Source organism: Pituophis catenifer, unplaced genomic scaffold, assembly GCF_029215685.1.
Source record: "Pituophis catenifer annectens isolate HBS135680 unplaced genomic scaffold, rPitCat1.0.hap2 SCAF_3, whole genome shotgun sequence".
NCBI classification, from domain to species: Eukaryota; Metazoa; Chordata; class Lepidosauria; order Squamata; family Colubridae; genus Pituophis; species Pituophis catenifer.
Genome location: NW_027256883.1, coordinates 215,511,540 through 215,535,350, shown reverse-complemented (window position 1 = coordinate 215,535,350; position 23,811 = coordinate 215,511,540). Strand labels below are relative to the sequence as shown.

Sequence of the window (23,811 nt, the reverse complement as noted above, 5' to 3'; positions counted from 1 at the left end):
CATGCAGAAAAGGGAGCTGCTCTTCTGGTATCCAGCACTCCCGCGTGGAACCCAGAATGGGCTTTTGGGGCGACGGCTGGTGTGCCCGGAGAGATGTCTCTGGGTGCCACTTCCAGCATGTGTACCATAGGTTCGCCATCATGACCCTATAGTGCAGTGTTTCTCAACCTTGGTAGCTTGAAGATGGGTGGACTTCAACTCCCAGAATCCCCCAGCCAGCAGCGCTGGCTGGGGGATTCTGGGAGTTGAAGTCCACCCATCTTCAAGCTTCCAAGGTTGAGAAACACTGCTATAATGAAAGTGATCAACCTTGTTAATACAGCTATAACTCCCCCGTCTGCTAGGGAAAATACACCCAGTCTTCCACAATTAAAGCAGGCGGCAGGCTCCCAGATCAGACAAGTAGATCAGGCAGCCCCAAAGCCAATTGCAGTGCAGGGAGAAACACACTACGAGGTTAAAAAAAGATTTTAGACTCCCAGCTTACTTAGGGGTCGATTGCAGTACCTGGTCCAACGGAAGGGCTACCCACTTTCCGAAGCCACATGGGTTAAGAGCTGGGATGTGAAGGTAGGTAGGTTGGTTAGGCAATTCCATGACAAATACCCCCAGAAACCTAAGCCCACTCCAGGGGGTAGGCGAGGTTAAATTGGAACCCTGACGGGGAGATTCCATCTCTTGGATCCTGCTGAAGTTTTGCTCCTCTGTCCGTAGATTCATGGAATCCGAGCTGGACCTCAACGACATCATTCAAGAGATGCACGTGGTGGCCACCATGCCGGATCTCTACCATCTCCTGGTGGAACTCAACGCCGTGCATTCGCTCCTTGGGCTGCTCGGGCACGACAACACCGATATCCTTCTTGAGGGGGCCAGGGGATCCGCTCTCTTGCATTCGTTTGGGGCTGGGCAGCCAGAAGAATGTCTGGGGCGGGACGGGGCAGGGTGTCGACCGGCTGTCTCCAAAGGATGCTCCAGAGGTTAAATCTTGGCAGAAACGGAGTCTGCAGCACCGCCAGGTAGATGCACAGGTGGCCGGAAGGGGGATATAAATCAACACTGCTGGTGGGCGTCTGGTGTGGGAGGCTGGCTAAGAGACCTTTCCCCCTCCCATCTGGTAGGCAAGATTGTCTCCTTCAGTAAATTAGAACTGAATCTTTTGTCTGTCTGTCTCTACCTCTCTCTACCCCACCCCACCCGCTCTCTCTCATATCTGCATGCCTGCCTAGGTCTGTCTGTCTATCATCTATCTAGCTACCTCTCTCTATCATCTGCCTGCCTGCCTCTCTCTTTCTCTTATCTATCTGTCTGTCTGTCTGTCTGTCTGTCTGTCTGTCTGTCTGTCTGTCTGTCTATCTATCTATCTATCTATCTATCTATCTATCTATCTATCTATCTACAGTATCTATGTAATCTTTCTCTCTCTCTCATATCTACCTACCTACCTATCTCTCTCTCTCTGTCTATCTATATCTATCTATCTATCTATCTATCTATCTATCTATCTATCTATCTATCTTTCTACAGTATCTATGTAATCTTTCTCTCTCTCATATCTACCTACCTATCTCTCTCTCTGTCTGTCCGTCCGTCCGTCCGTCCGTCCGTCCGTCCATCCATCCATCCATCCATCCATCCATCTATCTATCTATCTATCTATCTATCTATCTATCTATCTATCTATCTATCTATCTTTCTACACTATCTATGTAATCTTTATTTCTCATATCTACCTACCTACCTACCTACCTACCTACATCTATCTATCTATCTATCTATCTATCTATCTATCTATCTATCTATCTATCTATCTCTGTCCATCTGTCTGTCTATCTATCTGCCTGTCTGTCTATCTTTCTGTCTATCTATCTATCTGTCTATCTATCTCTGTCCGTCTGTCTGTCTGTCCGTCCGACTATCTATCTATCTATCTATCTATCTATCTATCTATCTATCTATCTATCTATCTATCTCAGGGGTGTCCAAACTTGGCAACTTTAAGCTATGTCGGTTGAGGAATTCTGGGAGTTGAAGCCCACAAGTCGTGAACACGCCAAGGTTAGACACCCTTACCGTCTACCATTCCGGACAAATGGTTCTCCAGTCTCTTCCTGAAATCTTCTAGTGTTGGAGCCCCCACCACTTCCGGAGGAAAGCCGTCCCCCTGGTTAATTATTCTCACTGTCAGGAAATTTCTCCTTGGTTCTAGGTTGGTTGGGTGAATGTGATGAAATGTGAGAAAGGATGTATGGGGAACAGCCTGGTGGCTGGGGAATTCTGGGAGTCAAAGTCCACAAGTCTTAAATTCGCCAAGGTTGGACACCCCTGCTCTGTCAGGTTAGCAGGCCAGGATTGTTTTCCTGGGCCTCCTTCTTCCCAAGAGGGTGATTAGGGCAGCCTCTGTCTGCCATGTTAGCAGGCAGCTGGGAGTTCTTTCTGTCTCTTATCTTGAGTCGACCTGGAATTGCAGAGGAAAAACCTGCAGAGGCTTTTGTGAAAATTGGACATTTAAGAAATCTACCAAACGCCATCCGTCTGATGTCAGCCTGTTGCCTTTCCTACTTACTGATAAGTAACCGTTGAAAAACTCTGTTTAGAAATGTTATCTTGGCCAGGAAGGAAGACGGGCTAGATGAGAAGGCAGAATAAAAAAAAAAAAACAGATTTAAGAACAAGATTTCAGGTGTCCTTTGAGAATTAAAAAAAAAAAGGATTCCTCCCCCCACCCGGTTCTTTGAAGGTGCTGCATGATGGTCCCCAGGGGGCTTTTCTCCCAGCAGCAATTGGACTTTGTTGATTTTTTCTGGAGGACGTTTCATTGCTCATCCAAGAAGCTTTTCCCATCCTAACTAACATCTTCAAGGGAAAAAAATCAATAAAGTCCAGTTGCTGTTTGGACAAAAGCACCTGTGGAACAACCATGACCTGGATGCCTGAGAATTTCCATAGGTAGGTTACACAGTGGAGGTTTTTGCCACGCTGAGCAGTGTGTGCTAACTTAAGTTTGTGAAAATGCCTGTGCATAGAGTGGAATGGAATAGAATAAGGAGTAGAGTAGAGTAGAGTAGAGTAGAGTAGAGTAGAGTAGAGTAGAGTAGAGTAGAGTAGAGTAGAGTAGAATAGAATAGAGAATGGAATGGAATGGAATGGAATAGAATAGAATAGAATAGAATAGAATAGAATAGAATAGAATAGAATAGAATAGAGAATGGAATGGAATGGAATGGAATGGAATGGAATGGAATGGAATGGAATGGAATAAGAATAAGAATAAGAATAAGAATAAGAATAAGAATAAGAATAGAATAGAATAGAATAGAATAAGAATAGAATAGAATAAGAATAGAATAGAACAGAACAGAACAGAACAGAACAGAACAGAACAGAATAGAATAACTTTATTGTCATTTTGAATGTACACTAATCGGCAAATGAAATTTCGTTGGATACAGCTCATTGTGTTTAAGGCAGTCAAGCTAGGAGCAACTGGCCCTCAAACTTAGGTTAGTCTGCTCCATTGGTGTTCCCCATAGTTTCCTCTGGTTGCGAATGTTGCAACCTCAAAAAAGCAAGACAGGAAGAAAATGGGCTCCTTTGAACTGTGGTGTTGGGGAAGGCGCCTGCGTCTTCTTTGGACAGCAAAGGGGACCAACAAGGAAGCCCTGGAGCACACAACACCAGGCATCTCACTGGAAGGCAAAAATCACAAAACCGTCTCTCACTTTGGTTACGTCATGCTGGGGAATTCACTGGAGGAAGCAATTCTGTTTGGAAGAGTCAGCGGTTAATTTGGCTGTGCCAAAACTGTAGTCGATTGTGGGGCCTCCCATGGCTATGGTGCATTTTAATTTGTATATGTGTAGAGTGAGGTGTAGTTATGGGGGACGTAGCTTCCTATGTTCCCCATAGCTACCTCTGGTTGCGAAAGTTGGACCTTAAAAAAAAGCAAGACGGGAAGAAAATGAACTCGTTTGAGCTGTGGCGCCTGGAGAAGGCATCTGCATATTCCTTGGACAGTAAACTAACAAGCAAGCACAGAAGCGCATCGCACCAGACCTGTCACTGGAAGGCAAAATCATGAAACTGCATCTCACTTATTTTGGCCCTGTCTTGTGGGGAAATTCATTGGAGAAAGCAATTATGCTGGGAAGGGTTGGCGGTGAAAGGAAACCAGGCTGCTAAGGAACACGGTGGCTGGACACCATCAGAGCTGAGCAGTGAAGGGCTGAAGGAAGTAGGGCAAGATGGGAAGATGTGGAGAGACCACCTGGCCCACAGAGTCACCAAGAGTCAGGCATGACTGAATGGGTAACATCAGCATCGTCATCAAGCTGAAACCATCCAAGTGGGCCCTCATGAGCTCAGAGAGGGGAGGGGGCTTCCAAGCCTGCTTTTTTTGGTTTGCGTATGAACTATGCAGTGCTGATCTCTGCAGAAACCCCCCCACCCCTTCTTCAGTTTAAAAAACAACAGCAGCAGACGACCCGAAGTAAATTTATCCAGAAACATTTCCTCTGCGTAAGCAGCTCTGCGGCTTTTGACAGTTCGTTTCCCCAAGGTTTTTCTGAAGGCTTCAGCAGCCTCAGCAACGTGTCATTTGTTAAAAGGTTGACTTGGATGGGCCGGTCGTGTGGACGGACATAAATGATGGAGGCCTTGCTAGTGACAGCCTGGAAGGAGAGAAAATACGACCGGTTGTGTCCCCTTCAGCCATGAGAAGTCTGGGATGACAATGGCCATCGGCCATAACACCGCTTTAGGAGGCCTTGGTAAGGCCACACGTGGAATATTCATCCAGTTTTGGTCGCCGCAATGTAAAAAAGATGTGGAGACTCTAGAAAGAGTGCAGAGAAGAGCAACAAAGAGGATTAGGGGGCTGGAGATTAAAAAATATGAAGAACGGATGCTGGGATTGGATATGTCTAGTTTAATGAACAGGAGGACTAAGGGTGGCATGATTTTACAATATTTGGGGGGCTGCCAAGAAGGGGGGGGTCAACCTATTCAAAGTACCTGAAAGCAGAACAAGAAGTGAAGGATGGAAACTACCGTATTTTTCAGAGTATAAGACGCACTCCCCCCCCCAAAAGAGGGTGAAAATTTGAGTGCGTCTTATACACCGAATATAGCCCCGCCCACCCACCGGCCCCCACCCTTTGGCCTCTGCCTCCCAGCAATTTACCTCCTTGCAGCAAACAGCAAACAGCCCGTTTCAGCTTCAGCACAGCCTGATTAGCACAAGCAACTGAATGTCGGTTGGATCGGCCTCCTGACCCTCAGATGTTTCAGACTGCAGGGATTGCCGTTGCCTATTGCCGTGCGGGCCTCTGCTGTTTGCTGCAAGGAGGCAAATTGCTAGGAGGCAGATTTTTTTTTTTCTTGTGCTAATCAGATTGTGATGAAAATGAAACTAAAGCAGGCTGTTTGCTGTTTGCTGCAAGGAGGCAAATTGCTGGGAGGCAGAGGCAGATTTTTTTTTTCTTGCTTTCCTCCCCCAAAAAGGTAGGTGCGTCTTATAGTCCGAAAAATGCGGTAATCAAGGAGAAAAGCAACTTAGAACTAAGAACAGAAGTTGCCTCCAGAAGTTGTCGGTGCTCCATCACTGGATGAAGTTTTTAAAGAAGAGACTGGGCAGCCACTTGTCCGAAATAATATAGGATCTCCTACTTGAGCAGAAGGCTGGACTAGAAGACCTCCAAGGTCTCTTCCGTCTCTATTTTAAGTTGCAAGAATTAGGTATGTCTACTTTAATGAGAGAAGGGCTAAGGGAGACGCGATAGCAGCCTTCCACTGTTTGAAGGGCTGCCACAGGGAAGAAGGAATCCACCTATTCTCCAAAAGGCAGGACGAGAAGCAACGGATAGAAGCTGACCGAGGAGAGAACCAACCTAGAACTAAGGAGAAATTTCCTGACAGGGAGAACAATCAAATCAGTGGAACCATTTGCATTCAAAAGCTGTGATTGCTGCATCACCGGAAGCTTCTCAAAGGAGCCTGGACCAACCGTTTGTCTGAAATGGTATAAGGTCTTCTGCTTGGCCAGGGGGTTGGACTAGAAGACCTCCAAGGTCCCTTCCAACTCTGTTACTTGGAGCCTGTCAGGTTTTTCGTGGCTCCCTCCTGCTTTTAGTGCTGGGCTCATCCTGCATCGAAGTGGAATCCGGGCATGGTCTTGCAGTCCTGGGGGAAGCAGTCTTTGCAGGCAATTGGCAAAATATTAGGAGGCAAAACATGAAGCCCTGGCAGAATCCTCTTGCGCAACACACACACACACACACACACACACAGAGCAGCATGCAAGAGAGGCGGCCGTGAGGCAGCCAGAGAAGGTCTCCTTCCATCGGGAGGGATTTGCATGGGATTCGGAGACGGAGAAGGCCTGAAGAGAATGCAAAGCAGCCCCTGTTTGATTAGAGTCGATGCCCTGAGAGTAAACACAGTGGGTAAAATCTCCATAAATAAAGTTAGTGGCCCAGGAGGCTCCTCTGCGGAAGGTGAGCCAAGATGCAAGCAGAAGATGATGCACCAATAATAGTTCCAGTGAGCAGAGCCTGGGAACTTGAGCCCATCCATCAGCATCCAGAGCCGTCAAAACGACCTTCTCTCTTGCTGACACAGCTTGGGAGGGGAGGGGGGTGAAGTCGGACTGCTCTGCCCAGTAAGGAGCACACAAGGCCCCCACTATCCAGTACCTAAGGGGCTGGATGGAAACCAATGAAGGAGAGAAGCAACGCAGAAATAAGGAGAAATTTCCTAACAGCAAAATTTAACTAGTGGAACAGAAGTTGCCTCCAGAAGTTGTGGGTGCTTCATCACTGGAGGCTTTCAAGAAGGGATTGTGTGAAATGGTGTAGGATCTCCTGCTTGAGCAAGGGGTTGGACTAGGAGACCTCCAAGGTCCCTTCCGGCTCAATTCTGAATTGAACAGCCTAATAGAGGGGAGGACTGGGGGTGACATGATAGCAGCCTTCCAATATTTGAGGGGCTGCCACAAATAAGGGGAGGGGGGTCAACTTATTCTCAAAATACCTCACCTGAAAACAGGACAAGCAGCAACGGATGGAAAGTAATCAGGGACAGAAGGAACTAAGGAGGAAATTCCTGACAGTGAGAATAATTAACCAGTGGAACAGCTCACCACCAGAAGCTGTGAATGCTCCAACACCGGAGGCTTTTAAGAAGCGACTGGACAGCCACTTGTCTGAAATGGTAGATGGTCTCCTGCTCGAGCAGGGGCTTACACTAGAGACCCTTCCAACTCCGTTGGTCTGTTATTCAGTATCAGGACCAGAGGTGACATGAGAGCATCTTCCAATATTTGAGGGTCTGTCACAGAGAAGAGGGGGGCCCGCCGATTCTCCAAGGCACCTGAGGGCAGAACAAGAAGAACGGATGGAAACTTACCAAGGAGAGAAGCAACCTGGAACGAAGGAGAAATTTATTGATGGAACGACTTGCCTCCAGAAGTTGTGGGTGCTCTTAACACCGGAGGTTTTCAAGAACAGACTGGGCTCTCCTGCTTGAGCAGGGGGTAGGACTAGAAGACCTCCAAGGCCCCTTCCAACTCTCTTACTCCGTCATTCTCCCTGTGCCTGGATGTCCGTTGGTAGCCAAGGAGCCACTCTGGGTCGGTCACCGGGACCAGAGGTCCAGTGGGGAGCCAAGCCCGGACTGCAAGCTGAGATGGGAAGCCATGAGCCGGTCCTTCCCTTATCCTAGTTTACCTTTCCAAGCTGAGCGGGGAGCAGAATTTCTGCTTGATCTCAAACCTGCCAAGAAATTTATTCCGTTCCCTCCCCCAGGGCTTCCGTTTGAAACGCCAAGGATAAATGGTGAGCGAACGATTGCTATTCGGGGGTGTGGGGGGGGGGAACCCACCTTGCATGTCTCACCATTGGCATATCAATTTACAGGACATGCTTAAGAGTTTTGACATATAGCATCACGTTTCCCTGAGGACATGTCTCTCCCTGGAGTCTTGAACCCGCCAATTTTATCTTTAAATCACTCTCCGAAGTGAGAAAGAGAGAGAGAGAGAGAAAAAAGCCTCCATCGTTTTCTCTTTGTTGCTAAAATTCACTTCTATCGCGCTGCTGTGTACAACAGGCAAGGAAAAGTATCAAAAGATTAGGAAGCGAATTCAGCTGAGCACAAGCCCATCACCGACATGTTTCGACATCAAAGCTTGTCAGACAGGTGCTTGGCAGGTCTTCTGAACCAGACGCGGGGAAGAACAAACTGGTTTGTTGATGCCCCCCCCGGGGGTGGGCTGACGCGGCTCAAAGCATCTCTCCTCTTTTTATTCACTTCCACTTCATTCGATTTTCTCCTTCGGCAGCTATTTGGGAGCAGATAATCTGAATTACCGCATTTTTCGGAGTATTTATTAATTCAATTTATTATTAATTCAATTTATATGCCGCCTTTCTCCAGAGACTCAGGGCGTCTTACAATGCATTTAAAAAAAATAACCATTATAAAAACATTTAAAAATTAAAACATTAAAACCCATTCAAAACTAAGGTGATTATAAGACGCACCTTAGTTTTTGGGGAGGAAAATAAGAAAAAAGCTGATTGGCGGGTAGATCGGCTTCCCAGAATACCCTCAATCAGCTGTCCCCAGAGGTGAATTTTAGCAACAGGTTCGTTGGTTGTGAGCTCTCTGCCTTGCTTTTTTTTTCAGCCTCTGAAAGCCTCCAAAACAGAGCTTCAGAAAAAAGCCTCTGAAACTTTTCTGAGGCTTTTTTTTTTTTTTTTTTGAAGCTCTGTTTGGAGGCTTTTTTTCTGAAGCTTCATTTCTGAGGCTTTTTTCAGCCTCTGAAACCTCCGTTTGAAGGGCTGTGCAGGGCTACATTCAGAGTATAAGATGCACCCAGATTTTCACCCTCTTTTTTGGGGGGAAAAGGTGAGTCTTATACTCCAAAAAATATGGTAAGTGACTTTTCTCCCCGGTAGTAAAATAATATTGCATCAAGCACCTTTATCAATATGTTTACTTGAAATAGGATGAATTGGTCAAGAGACCACAACAGTTAGTCCTCGGCTTAACAACAGTTCATTTAGTGGCCATTGAAAGTTACAACAGCACTGCAAAAAGTGACTTAGGACCGTTTCTCACACTTATGACCGTTGCAGCAGTTGTGGACGCTCCAACACTGGAGGCTTTTAAGAAGAGACTGGACAGCCCCTTGTCTGACATGGTACAGGTTCTCCTGCATGAGCAAGGGGGTGGACTGGAAGACCTCCAGGGTCCCTTCCAGCACTGTTATTTGGTGTTCTGAATTCCAGGCAGAGGGTGGAGAGGACCATCGCCTGTGGAACGAAGATGCATCTCAAAAAGGGCCCTCAGAAGAGCTGTCATGTAGGGCATTTCAGAATCCGGGCGCCCAAGGAAGAGGTCAAAACTGATCTGGAGAAGACCCCAAGCCTCTAATGAGCAAGACGGGGTTGCGATTGGAGGAACTGCCTCTGAGGCCGGAATCTGAGCTTAATGAGTAGAAATAGGGCACTGCACTCTAAGGGCATCTCATGTGGGTGTCCAGTCTTTTTTTTTTTGTTAATTGCTTGCAGCCTTATTAAGAGTCTGCCTCTTCTCTGGGTAGCAGCAAAAACACGGTTTTTGCAGCCCTGGAGTTTTGCACGGATGGTTTATGGCAGGTTTGTCCACATTTGCAATTCCTTCCTAGCAAAGAGGCAGCTGGACTTTCTGGTTTTTCTTTGAAGTTTCACTTCTCATCCAAGAAGCTTCTTCAGCTCTGGCTGGATGGGGGTGGGGGGCTGGATGGTGGATGGTCAGAGCTAAAGAAGCTTCTTGGATGAGAAGCGAAGCGTCTTCAAAGAAAAACCAGAAAGTCCAGCTGCCTCTTGAAAAAGCACCTTTGGGACAACCAGGACCTGGATGACTGAGAGGCTCCATAGATACTTCCTAGCGGGAGACCAAGCAACTCGGAAATGCGAATTGGAGCCCTAAGCCCGGGGTCCCCAGCCTTGGCAGCTTTAAGACTTGGGGACTTAAGTCTTGTGTCCAACCTGCAGTGGGAATCTTAACCAAGACCAGGGGTGTTCAACCTTTCTCAACTTGAAGCCTTGTGGACTTCAATTCCCAGAATTCCAGAGTTAACTGTTCTCTGAGAAGGTGGGTGGAGGGGAGGAATTGCCCCCCCCTCCCCAGCTGTTGAGCAGTTTTGAAAAACTTCCTGTGCCCCACATTCCTGGACACCCAGGACTTCGCCTAGCTAGTCACCAAATCTGGCCTCAGAAGATGGAGAGGCCAAGAAAGGTCTCTAAAAGAATTGGAGGTTGACTTTCAGATGCTGGATGGATGGATGGATGGATGGATGGATTGGGAAATTGTGTTGATGCGGCTGTTGATTTTAGGTGGCCAATAATAATACCACCAGAATAGGAAAAACGGTGCAGAATGATTCCCCTGGAGGGATCAGCTCTCACCAACCATGGGCGCACATCTGGACCCCAGGAACCTTGGAGGGGGGGGTGGAGAGTTGTGTCCTCAGAGACCTTTGAAGAAGAGCAGGATGGAGGTGCTTCAGGTCCCTGGGAGAAGGCTCTTCCCCATTAGAAGCAGGAGTGGGAGCTTGTATTCTTTATAAAGAATTGCTAAATTTGGAAGGCCCAACGGTTATTTTTGAAGGGCGTTGATCCCTGCAGACATTTTGGGGTGTCATTTCGGGTGTTCCCCTAATTGCCAGGAAGGAGGTTCTGCTTGTTTGCCTTAACCCTGACCCTACATGTCGCCATTGCGGTGGTGGATCTTCTGCAGGAGCTCACAGACATCGACACCCTGCACGAAAGTGAGGAAGGGGCGGGGGTCCTCATAGACTCCTTGGTAAGTAGCACCTGGTGGCATCTCGGGCTGGGCTGGGGGTCGAACCCTTGAAAGCAAAGAGAGATCTTTTGTGGAGTCCTCTGGATGAGTACTCCCAGCACTGATGATGTTCCCTAGTTCGGTCATGAAATGTCTGCAAGAAAACAACCAAACTCAACACCCCACAGTTCTCCTCTTCCTCTTCCTCCTCCTCCACAAACCCCGCTCCTTTCTAGCACTGATGATGTTTTTTTGTTTTTTTTAATTTGATTTATATGCCGCCCTTCTCCGGAGACTCAGGGCGGCTTACAATGCGTTAAGCAATAGCCTTCATCCTTTTGTATATTTATACAAAGTCAGCTTATTGCCCCCACAAACTGGGTCCTCATTTCACCTACCTTAGAAAGGATGGAAGGCTGAGTCAACCTTGAGCCTTGGAGAGATTCAAACCAGCAGTAAATTGCAGGCAGCTGGTCTTAATAACAGGGTGCACTAAACCACTGTATTATCAAGGCTCTTGTTCCCTAGTTTGGTCATGAAACATCTGCAAGAAAATAATCCAGCTCAGAGCACCAGGGACCCCATAGCCATCCTCCTCCTCCTATCTGCAAACCCCCCTCCCTTCTAGCACTGAGGATGTTAACTAGTTGGGTCGTGAAACATCTCAAGACAACAACCAATCTCGGCACCAAAACTCTACTTTCCTCCCCCTCCTCCTCCACCACCACCACCACTCCACCCCCCCTCCCTTCTAGCAGTGATGATAGTTGGGTGGTGAAAGGAAGCCGGGAGGCTGAGAGAGCGCCAGGAACCCAGCTGGGAGCTGCAAAGATTCCCGTGGCTCCCACGTGACGTCCTTCAGCGCTTGGCACGCAGTTGTGTTACCTTCCAGAGGTTAATGGCGGTTGCCCTGAAGCCCGCTCTGCTGCTTGGCCACAGAATAGAAACGCAGAAGGTGAAGCATCCCGAATCTCTCGCACAGGGAAGCAATAAACCTGGACGAAACCTTTTGTCTCGGCTCTTTTCTTCTGGCTTTATTGACAGGCGCAGGGCTCCCGAGCGCATTCTATTGTTCGCTTTGAGCAAGAGGGGACCGGTTTTCCTTTCTTCCGTGGAAATAATTACTCTCTCCATCGGAGCCCAGATTGCCAAGATAATTCAGGGCTCACCAAGGGTCCCTCTGCCACGAGAAAATGGGGAGAACGCGCCGGCCTGCCGGGCTGAATAGCCTGCCGAATGGATCGGCAATTTCCTCTCTGCAATTCGGAAAGCTCAGTTGGACTAATTTTTCTTCTGTGCTTTTGCCGATGACGTCTAGTCAGGCTGCCTTGCGATAGACTTAAGGGCTGCTCCAAAGACTCAGCTGCTTCAAGGAATTGAGGCTCGGCCTGCCGGGGCCTTTCCTGCATGCCTCAAAGGAATAAGAGAAGGGACCTTGGAGGCCGTCTAGCCCAACCCCCTGCACAAGCAGGAGACTCTATGCCAGTGTTTCTCAACCTTGGAAGCTTGAAGATGGGTGGACTTCAACTCCCAGAATCCCCCAGCCAGCGCTGCTGGCTGGGGGATTCTGGGAGTTGAAGTCCACCCATCTTCAAGCTACCAAGGTTGAGAAACACTGCTCTATGCCATTCCGGACAAATGCCTGTCCAGTCTTTCCTTAAAAGTGATGAAGCACCCACAACTTCTGGAGGCAAACTCTTCCTCCCTGTTAGGAAGTTTCTCCTTACCTCTTCCAGGTTGCTTCTCTCTTTGATTCGTTTCCAACCGTTGCTTCTCGTCCTGCCTTCTTTGGTGCTTTGGAGAATAGGTGGAGCCCCCCTCTTGTTTGGGGCAGCCCCTCAAATACTGGCAGACTGAATTGGAAGGGACCTTGAAGGTCTTTTATCCGACCCTCTGCTCAAGGAGGAGACCCTATTCCACTTCAGACAAATGGTCCTCCAGTCTCCTCTTTAAAAGATGTTGGAGCACCCACAATTTCCTAGAGGCAAGCGGTCCCACTGCTTAATTATCCTCCGTTAGGAAGTTTCTCCTTAGTTCCTTCTTTCCTTGATTACTTTCCATCCGTGGCTGCTTCTCCTTCCTTCTGGTGCTTTGGAAAATAGCTTGACCCCCTCCTCTTTGTGGCAGCCCCTCAAGCACTGCTATCACGTCACCCTTGGCCCTTTTTTTCTCTCGATTAGCCATACCCAATTCCTAACAACCGTTCTCCAGGTGTTTTAGCCTTCAGCAGCTCCCCCCCCCCCTTTTAATCCTCCTTGTTGGTTTTCTCTGCACTCTTTCTAGAGTCTCAGCAGGTTTTTTTTTTTTAATCATGGCGGCCGAAACTGGAGGCAAGGATGCACATGGCAGCTTGGTCTCTTCTGTAGCTTCTTATTTTGTATCTGGAGATGCCAAGGCTGGCAATACCTTGGTAGTAGAGGGGTAGTAGAAGAGCCTTGGTAGTACAGGGGTTTAAGGCACCCTGTTATTAAGCTGGTTATTAAGACCAGCTGCCTGCAATTACTGCAGGGTTCGAATCTCGCCAAGGCTCAAGGTTGACTCAGCCTTCCATCCTTTCTAAGGTGGGTAAAATGAGGACCCGGATTGTGGGGGCAATAAGCTGACTTTGTATAAATATACAAAAGGATGAAGGCTATTGCTTAATGCACTGTAAGCCACCCTGAGTCTCCGGAGAAGGGCGGCATATAAATCAAATTAAAAAAAAAAAAAAAATACGAGAGAGAGGGGAGGAGGGACGGCTGTGCCAGGGTCTCGTCCTTTGAACTTTCCTCTTGGATCCTGGCAGGGGAAACGGGTTGCCTTGTGCTGGTCTCGGCCCTTGGAGGGCTGGGTGGGAAGGTGGCCACAACGGGGCACAGAGGGGCTTTTGAGGAATTGTGCAGGGCAGGGGATGGCGCCCTGGAGGTTGCAGGCAGGCTGCCCTGCAGGCCAGTTGCTTGAGGCTTCCTGGCACCTGGGAACCTCTGCCCTGAAGCTCATCCTTGGAGGTGCCGCTTTGTCTTCAGGCAGTGCTCTGTGTTCTTTCTGTGAGCTGCACTAGGGCTGAAAGCTCACTCTCTGTCTCTGTGTCTTTCCTTTGAACACCAAGAGGCCCTTAAGGGTTGCTTCATCCTGGCCATGGGTCTGCTTGGAAGCAGCAGGCAAAGAGGGAGCCCAGAGGCTGCGGGAAGGCACATCAAGAATCTGACTCCCATCTTGAAGTTTGCAAGCTGGCCTGTCCGCCCCCTCCCAGCTCTGTTTGCTTGCTTTTTTAATTTAATCAATCAATCCATCAATTGTGAAGATTCTTTCGACCAGCCTGACTCTTTCCTTCCCCTCCTGCTTTGACTCCTTAGCCTGGATCGCTTCTCTTTCTCTTCCACATTTCCCATTTTAGGGCTCCCTTTCCCATCCATTTCCAAAAGCCCCAAAGAAGGGATACTTTAGACAAGATCCCTGTTTTTTTTTTGTCCACCCAATGCCTCCTTCCACCTTTCGGCAGGGCAGTTTTCGGTCCCTGAAAGGCGGCGTTTCTGCTGGACACCAAAGCTGACGGTGCTTGTCCCATCAGCAGATGCCGCGGCAAAGCACTTCCTTCTCCGCCATCGCTGTGTGCAGCCAGCAGCCGTCCCGCTGACCTTTCCTCGGCGGTCAATAAATTGCTTGCTGGAGGAAGCACAAAGAGCTGCTTCCCGCTGCCTTTGCAGATCAAATTCTGTATGTTCCTGAACAGAAGTGGAGGCTTTCCTTACATCAAGTTAATTTGCTCTTCTGCCTGATTTGGCTGCCTTACAATCTTCACTCCCCGTTTATTTATTTATTGGTTAATTTGGTACAGCTGCCTTTCTCCTACCGGTGGTGAACAGTTGTTATTGTTTTTATGCTTGTATAGTGGTTTTTTAAAAAAAATTTCTTTTGTAAGCTGCCCGGAGTCACAGAGAGTGAGTGGGCAGCCATTGAATTTTCTAAATAAATAAATAATTTTTTAAAAAAGAGAGCTTTAAAGCCTGTCTCTGCCAGCTGGGCTGGGGTCCTGACAAGGGCGCTCTGTGCTGGGAGGGGGCTGAAGGGGTAAAGAAAGGATCCCCAAACCCCATGTCGCCTGTCCTCTTTGCTTTTAGTCCTTATTCCATCTTCCTTAATTTTAACATGTGATATTATGGTTTTTTTAGTCATGTTGTAAGGTGCCCCGGAGTCTCTTCCAACAGTGAGACGGGCGGCATACAAATTTAATACATAAAATATAAAATAAATAGTTAAAACAGCATACGGAAAAGAAATGAAATACAAATAGGAGACAAGAAATATTATAATCTGCTCTGTTTCGACCCTAGGGACTCCGGGCCCAGGCACGCAGCCATTTTCTTCCTGGCCTTAAGAAAGGCGAGCAGGATGAGAGCCATTTTGATCTCTGAGGGAGAATATTCCAGAAGGCGGGGGATGAGAAGAATTAAGCAGTTAAAAGGGTTGTCTCTGGAAGTTGCGGGTGCTCCATCACTGGACAGCCATTTCTCTCGGGTGGCATAGAGCAGGAGTGCCCAACCTTGGTGACTTAAGATTTGCCTTAAAGTTGCCAAGGTTGGGCACCCCTGGCATAGGTTCCCCTGCTCAATCAGGGGGTTAGACTAGAAGTCCTGCCAGGCTCCTTCCAGCTCTCTTCTTCTGTATCCTGTACAGCAGAGAAGTCTGGTGGCGTCTGGTTCCTCCAGCCAACATTCCTTGGCTGACGTGACCCGCAACGTCTCCAGCCTGCCAGACTGAATTACATGGGTAGGAATGAGAGGAGACAGGAGTGGTTGGGTGGCCTAGAGGTGGAGCTCTCGCCTCACAATCAGGAGGCTGTGAGTTCAATCCTAGGTAGAGGCAGATATTTCTCTCTCTGGGCACACTGAGAATAGATCTGCTGAACAAAACTCAGCACTGGCGACAGGGAAGGGCATCCGGCCATTTAAAAAACACTCTGCTAGCTCCATTCAATTGCCCAGACTCCACCCTGCAAGGGATTATGGGGTCGTGTGATGATGGTGATGAAACGAGAAGAGACGGTTCTTCAGTTGACCCAGTCTCAAGCCACAAAGAGCTTTAAAGGTGACAACCAGCACCTTGAATCGCACCCAGAAACACACAAATAAGTAACCGATGCAGCTCACACACTAACAACATTACAACTCGTGCAACTCTTCTGCCCGGTGAATTAAGTGTGTGCAGCCTGGTCTCCCAGCCCTCTCGCCTTCTGATGTGGCCTTTCCGCTTTGGCATCGCCATTCGCTCCAAATCCAAGGGCAGTCAAGATCCTTGGAAAGCCCAGCTCACCCCTGCAGCACGATCGCCAAGCCCCCCACCCTCACAGGCCTCTCTGATCAGATAAAATGACCCCCAGCCCCACCGCAGCCTTGGAGCTGTGCAATGAAAGGCCAGCAGGGTTTACGTGGGGTGTGCCTCTTCCTGGGGGGTCTCATCGGGCTGGAGTGCTGGGCCTTTGGAGTTTCCCCGGGGAAAGCATGGAGAGTGTCCAAGAGATCATCTTGCCCAGGGCTGGCAGGCAGTCGATGCCCCATTCAGCTGCTCTGCTTGGCATTTTGGAGTTCAAGGCCATTATGAGCCGATCAAGGCCTGATTTAGGGAAGATGTGACAAGATTCATATTTGTCAATTGTTTTCTGCTGGGATCGACTTGGAAACATTGACCAGATAATTGAGGGCAAAGCAACCAGAATAAGAGAGTTGGAAGGTTTCTAGTCCAACCCCCTGCTCAAGCAGGAGACCCTATGCCCGTGATGGCGAAGCTGTGGCACGTGTGCCAGAGGTGGCACCCACCTCTCTGTGGTCATGCGTGCCATCGCCAGCTGCTCTTCTGGTTTCCAATCTTCGCACGTGCTGGAGCCCCAGAAACCTGAAGACCACCTGATCTTCGAGTCTCCGGGGACCCCGGCGTGCACATACGCATTCCGGTTTGGGCGGTGCCGAAAAGGTTCGCCATCACTGTCCTCTGCCATTCTGGATAAATGGCATTCCAATCTCTTCTTGAAAACCCCCAGTGATGGAGCACCCACAACTTCTGGAGGGAAGCCCTTCCACTGATTAATTGTTCTCTTTGTTAGGAAGTTTCCATCCATTGTTCCTTGTCTGGCCTTCAGGTGCCTTGGAAAATAGCTTGGCCCCCTTCCTCCTCTCTGGGGCAGCCCCTCAAACATTGGAAGATGCTCTCCTGTCTCCCCTGGTCCTTCCCTTCACTAGACCAGCCAGGCCCAGTTCCTGCAACTGTTCATCGTATGTTTTCACCTCCAGTCCCCTCATCCTTTTGGTTGCTCTTCTCTGCACTCTTTCCAGAGTCTCATCATTTTTTTTATAGTGTGGTGACCAAAACTGGATGCAGGACTCTAGGTGTGGCCTTACCTGTGCAGTACAGAGTGGTACTAATTTCTCCTTACTTCTAGGTTACATTTCTCTTTAGTCATCTTCCACCTGTTGCTTCTCGTCCTGCCCTCAGGTGCTTTGGAGAACAGGTCCCCCAATGGAAGTTGCAGAGTTCAAAGCTTTGACTCAAAGACCTTTGTACTCATCAAAGCATCCCTCAATGGCGCCGTTTTCGTTTCTGCTGTGTTTGGTTGCTTGCCGTCTGCCAGTGTATGGGCCTTAGGTTGACCGGCCCTTCTCCAGCCCGCTTGCCCTGACTCTGCCCTTTCTCTCTTCCTCTTCCTTGGCCCAGGTGGACGGCCAGGTGGTAGCGCTGTTGGTGCAGAATCTGGAGCGTCTGGATGAAAGCGTGAAGGAAGAGGCGGACGGTGTTCACAATACTCTGGGTAAGTTGGGTGCCTGTTGGAGGGGGAAGAGGCCTCTTGCCCTCTAAGGTGAGATCTGCCCCAGCCCTCCTAGACTTCCTACCTTCCAAGAGCTGGAAGACCTGGCCTGGGGTCCCAATGGGGCTCTTCCACACTGGAGAAGGCTGCTGGATTGATGGTAGGCTCCCCCTCCTCCCCTCCAGCTCTCTGCTCTCCACCCGTCCATCTCTTTGGTTATCATATCCATATATTCTCGTCGTGTTCTTTTGCATTGTTTATGAATGGACAATATTTATGGGCAATTAGACAAAAAGAGAACCATGCCAGCAGGTGTGGAGATATGTCAGTGAAGGTTCTCAGTCTTCCAGTAGAGTTGTCTGGAAGTCCAGTTGCCATGACTCAACTTCCAGACAAGGGTGTGAGAAGAAGAGCTTTTGATACGAGCGAGGAACCCATCTCCAGCAGCCTGGGCCTCTCAAGGCATGACTTCGCCCTCATCGTCCCAGGCCAGAGGTCCATGCCGCAGGGCGGTGTTTCTCAACCATGGCTGGCTGGGGAATTCTGGGAGTTGAAGTCCACGCTCTTAAAAGTTGCCACGGTTGAGAAACATTGTCTTGGAGAATGGGGAACACTGCTGGGTTGGGAAGCCTGCTTAGATACGCTCGTGGCTGTGAAATCTCTGAAAATTCTCTCTCTCCCCCTCTTAATCCTCCTCAAAGCTATCATTGAGAACATGGCGGAGTTTCGGCCGGAGGTGTGTGCGGATGCCGCCCAGCAGGGCCTCATGCAGTGGCTCCTCAAGAGGTTGAAGGTGGGTGTTGGCCTCGTTTTCTCTGAAAGTTCCTCTTTTTTTTTTTTATTGAAAAAGTTTTTCAAATACAAGTTTTTCCCCCTTTTCCTCCCTTCTTCCCTAACCCCCCCTCACCACCCATCCCCCCCTGTGACTTCTTCTTCACAACAATAAGCTAATTCATAATTAATTACATAATATTTTACCATGCCCTTACTCACTCCTCAAAGTACTGACCCTTAGCAAAGTATTCTTATAACTCCGCTTTTCTCCGCTTTTCACAATCTACCCTTTTTCTCCTCCCCCAAACTTATAAAATATTATTATTATTACAACAACATAACCTTTACTTTTATATATATTAATTTAACATTTCAAAGCAGCCTTCTCCAAATTTAACATTTGTTCAATTCTATCCGATTCTTCCACTCCCCAAAATATATGACTTAAAAATCCTTTTTCTTAAACTAATCAATCACTAAACTAGCCTATTTCAACCCAATTTCCTGCAAGATTACCATGCACTACAATTCTAAATATAATCCACTGCCCACTCTGCTAAAATATACATATGTCTATATATACATTCCATTTTATAAAAAAAGACAATAACTTTAAATTTATAATTCATTTAGTATCTTCTTTGATGTCTTTCCACTAGATTGTTAAATCCATCATCCATAATAGGGTAACATAGCATCCTGGTGCAACAGTTTATTCAAAATCTTCAGTCTGAAAGTTCCTCTTAAGGCAGGGTGGGCAACTGGCAGCTTTAGGACCTCAACTCCCAGAATTCCCCAGGTACAGTAGCGTTGAATTCTGGGAGTTGAAGTCCACAAGTCTTAAAGTTCCTAAGGCTGGACCTCCTTACCTTACATACCATTCTGTAAAGCGTCCGTGTTGGGAAAGTGACATGGGACACCTGGGGCATTTCGTGGACCATCAAAAGGCCAGGCTTGGAAACGTAAAGAGGGTTGGCCTTGGCTGGGCCCCCATCCCAAAGACCAAACCAAGACCGGAGTTCCTTGGCCATAGGAAGGATGCCGAATGCATGTACTGACCGGCTGCTCTGCTCTTCCTCCTCTTGCAGGCCAAGATGCCTTTTGATGCCAACAAGCTCTACTGCAGTGAGGTGCTGGCCATTCTCCTCCAGAACACGGACGGTGAGTCCTGGACCTGCCCCCCACCCAGCCCCTGGCGGGCTCTCTGCTCCCCTCACGCCCCCTCCCACCTCTCTGCCCAGCCCTATCGATTTTAGGTGCTGAGATTGACCTGGGAGGGAGCTGTCAAATCTGACCTTTGCCCCCTCCCCTCTTTCCTGCAGACAACCGGGAGATGCTGGGGGAGCTGGATGGGATCGATGTCCTGCTTCAGCAATTGTCGGTGAGTGATTTGCTGCCCTCTGGCTTGGCCTGGGAGGGGGCTGGTGGGGGGAGGAAGAAGGGTGAGCAATGCTCAGCCGAGGGGAGGGGGGAGAGGAGCAGGTGTGGTGGGCAGAGACTCGAAGCTGAAGCCCAGCAGGCCTCTTCTGCCAGAAGCAACCACGTGTGAAGACTCCCCTGGTCCAGCCTCCCCCCCCCCACTTTCTGCTTCTCATCATCCAGAAATTGCTTCCCTTTGATTTCGTGACCCCCCCTCTGAGGGTGGTGGTGGTGGCAGGAGACCTGCCTGTCTTTGGGGCAGGCAGGTCCCAAAGGTCCTCCCCCCCTTTGAGTCCAGATGGTGCCCCCGGCACAGAGGAGACCTTTGGAGGTTCCCCATTTCTTTGGGCCACCGGGCTTCAGTCAAGAGTGCCTGGGAATTGGAGGTTGGCAGTAAGGTCAGGCGCCAGGACTGCCCAGCTCAGGAGCAGAGCTGGGGGGGGGCAGTCTCCCTCCTCCCCCCCTCCTCCTCCTGCAGCTTGTCAGGCAAGGTTGCCCCAAGAGCCATCCAGTGGGAAGACAAAGAGGGAGAACATACTCCCTTCCTCCTCCTCCCCCCCCCAGCAAGATTGCCCCAAGAGCCATCCAGTGCAAAGATTGGGGGGGGGTAGGGGTGGCAGACTGCCAGCCCCAAGGAGGTTACCCAACAGGGCTCCCCAGCCAGCCAGTTGGAAGGAGGTCCATGCAAGACCAGCTCCCTGCACAGATTCTATCTGGAGTCCCAAAAGTGGGTTTTTTTTCCAAAAAGGCAACTTGCTGGCTTATATTTCCCTGAAGACGTTTTGCTACTCATCCAAGAAGCTTCTTCAGTTCTGGCTGAATGGCAGGGAACGGAAGGGTTTATATTCCTTAGCATAAATATTCCTTAGCCCAAATCCTTCCATTTCCCAGCACGGTTGCAGGGACTGGGCTTGTCCAGTTTAAGGCGAAGAAGGACCGGGGGTGACAGGACAGCCGTCCTCCCGATATTCCAGGGGCTGCCACAAAGGGGGGAGGGGTCCCTGGGGAGGCCGGCTGCTGACGTCCCTGCTGTGTCCTGTGGGGACAGGTGTTCAAGCGGCACAACCCGGGCCCTGCGGAGGAGCAGGAGATGATGGAGAACCTCTTTGATGCGCTCTGCTCTTCGCTGATGCTCAGCTCCAACCGGGACCGCTTCCTGAAGGGCGAAGGGCTGCAGCTCATGAACCTCATGCTCAGGTGAGGGCGGGGCGGACGGCAGGGACAGGCCACGTGGGGATGGGGATGGGGATGGGGGTAGAATCGGTGTTCCTGAAGGGCACAGCAGCGGAGATTGGACAGCCACCTTTCTGGAATGGTTGAAGGTCTCCTGCTTAAGGTTGGGCTAGAAGACCTCCAAGGTTGATTCTCTATTCTCTTCTTCCTTCCTTCTCTTTGTCCTCCTCCTCCTGCTGTCAGCAAACCCCTCCCCCCCTTTTTTTTTCTAATTTGATTTATATGCCGCCCTTCTCCGGAGACTCAGGGCGGCTTACAATGTGCTAAGCAATAGCCTTCATACTTTTGTATATTTATACAAAGTCAGCTTATTGCCCCCACAATCTGGGTCCTCAATTTACCTACCTTAGAAAGGATGGAAGGCTGAGTCAACCTTGAGCCTGGTGAGATTCGATCTTACTTTAATTGCAGACAGCTGGTATTACATTACAGTACTTCTGTCTGTTGAGTGAAACCAGGCTCCCTTCTAGCACGGATGATGTTACGTAGTTTGGGTCATGAAACATCTGCAAGAAAACAGCCCTAGGACCCCCACGGTTCTCCTTCTCCTCCTCTCTCCCCCTCTGCAAACCTCAGCTCCTTCCACCACTGATAACACTCCCTAGTTGGGTCATGAAATGTCTGCAAGAAAACAACCCAGCTCAGAGAGGAAGAAGAACTCCACAATCCTCCTCCCCCTCCCCTTTCTCTTCCTCTCCACCCACCCCACTCTCTTCTAGCACTGATGATGCTCCCTAGTTTGGTAGGGAAACGCCTGCAAGGAAACCACCAAGCTCAAGAGTGCAGCAAGGACCCCTCAGGGTAGAATCATGTGGCTGTTGTGGAAGGGAGCTGCCTGCTGCACTCATAGTTTATGGCAGGTGCTGAGATGGCAGGAACCCTGAATTGCCTCCTACATGCCCTCTCCCCCACCCCCCAAAAAATCCCCCTTTATTTCCACAGCCATTTGTGAAGGTGATGGACGAGTGCAGCTAGGAACCCACGGAGCTGATGTTGAGGTCGATGGGAGACCTCAGAGCCCCCAGACCCAAGACACAGCATGCACAAAAGCCCTCTTTTCCTCCCCCCCTCCTGCCCTTGCTCTCAGCTTTCCCAAAGGGGAGGGGGCTCTGGGGAAAGGGGTCTGCCAGGGGAGAGCTCCCTTCCTGCAGAGCAAGGCTGGCTAATGCAGCAGCAGCAGCAGGGAGCTAAGTAAATAACCAGAAAGCATGGATTCTTTGGGAGAAGTGGGGGAGGCCTTGTGCTGAGTTTTCTTTAGGCTAATTAAAGCCCTTCTGCAAGGGGGGCGGGGGGGGCAGAGGAGAGGCCGTGCTTTCTTCTCCCATCTCTTTGTCCTTTTTCTCCTCTGGACTCCAGGCTGCTCTCCGGCCAGGCAGAGCTAATTAGCCGGAGTCCTTGAGCCGGGCAGGAGGGAGCCGGCATTCTGATTTTTCTCCCTGGGTTTTCCATCCATCCCCGGCCTTCTCCTCTTCTGCCCACCCTCTGTCTCATCTCAGGGTTACGCCATGTGCCCGTTTCCTCCTCCATCTTGGCAAACACCAATTCGCCCCAGCCGACTCCCTGCGGGACAATTCAACGATTCCATTTAATTATTTAAAATCGTTTTAATCTTTTTTTCATTCCGCCTTTCATTTTGTCCTTTCTTTGGCCTCCTTTGTTTCATGATTTGTTCTACTATTTCTTCGATATTATTCCACTCGCGGCGAATTGGCTTGTGGTGAGTTGTCATAGACCCTCCTCAACGACAGTTCGTAGCCACAAGGCATGTATTTATGGCCATTGCTGTGTCCTGGGCTGGCGACCCCCCCAGGGAAGAGCCTTCTCTGTGGGGACACCCGCTTTCTGGAATGAGCTACCCCCAGGGATACGACTGATCCCGGACCTCCGGACCTTCCGCCGGGCTCTGAAGACTCTTATTTCAGCAAGCCGGGCTGGCTTAAAAATCTTTTAATTGGTGAATTTTAGGGGTAAGGGTTTTTTTTTTATATATATATATAATTTTTTTTATTTATTTAAAACAATACATCAAAAAAAAAAAAAGAAATAGTCAAACAAATGATCGCGACAGGAACTTTACATGATATTTACACTTTCTACGGTATGTAGGTTTCAGTCAGATTTAACATATATTAAACATAATCCTGGTTATACTTGACTTTTTGGGCGTCTGTTGTTCAACCAAACGTACCATTTGTCCCAACATTGGAAATATACGGAGTCCTTTTGATCTCTCGATGCTTTAGTCAGTCTGTCGGCTTCCGCATAATCCAAAATTTTCTCCAAAATCAAATCTTCAGCCGGCAGGTCTTTCCCCTTCCAATGTTGGGCGAAACATATTCTTGCTGACGTGGTGATAAATACACACAGACACCATATATTTGTGCCTATGTTGTCTGGCCTGATGTTCAGTAGGTAGTACTCTGGTTTCAGAATTAGGTTATAACCTGTGATTTTCATGATCCATGCCTGTATAATTTTCCAGAATTCAGTCGTCCTGGAGCAGGTCCACCACATGTGGAAATAGGTGCCAATCTCCCCACACTTCCAACAGTTTGGTGAGGGGTTTTTAAATTGGGGGAAGCCAAAGATTAATTTAATTTTGTTTTATAGTATTTTAATGTTTATATTGTATGTTTTTTTAATTTTGGCTGTTCACCACCCCAAGTCCTTCGGGAGAGGGGGAGGTATAAAAATTTAAAAAATAAATAAATAAATAAAATAAATGTGACCCTGTCAGGCCTGTCCCAGCTTGGGCATCTAGGAAAGAAAGACCCTCGACT

General features: G+C 49.0%; 1 protein-coding gene across 1 annotated transcript in view; it reads left to right on the top strand.

Moving 5' to 3' along the window:
• Positions 1-23,811, top strand: part of CTNNBL1 (catenin beta like 1) — a 103,323-nt gene that overhangs the window by 21,572 nt on the left and 57,940 nt on the right. The window contains exons 4-10 of the mRNA XM_070941866.1: positions 715-856; positions 10,753-10,848; positions 17,515-17,608; positions 18,307-18,398; positions 19,468-19,540; positions 19,702-19,760; positions 20,847-20,995. Of these exons, the coding sequence (XP_070797967.1) occupies positions 715-856; positions 10,753-10,848; positions 17,515-17,608; positions 18,307-18,398; positions 19,468-19,540; positions 19,702-19,760; positions 20,847-20,995 (705 nt within the window). The remainder of the gene's footprint in view (positions 1-714; positions 857-10,752; positions 10,849-17,514; positions 17,609-18,306; positions 18,399-19,467; positions 19,541-19,701; positions 19,761-20,846; positions 20,996-23,811) is intronic.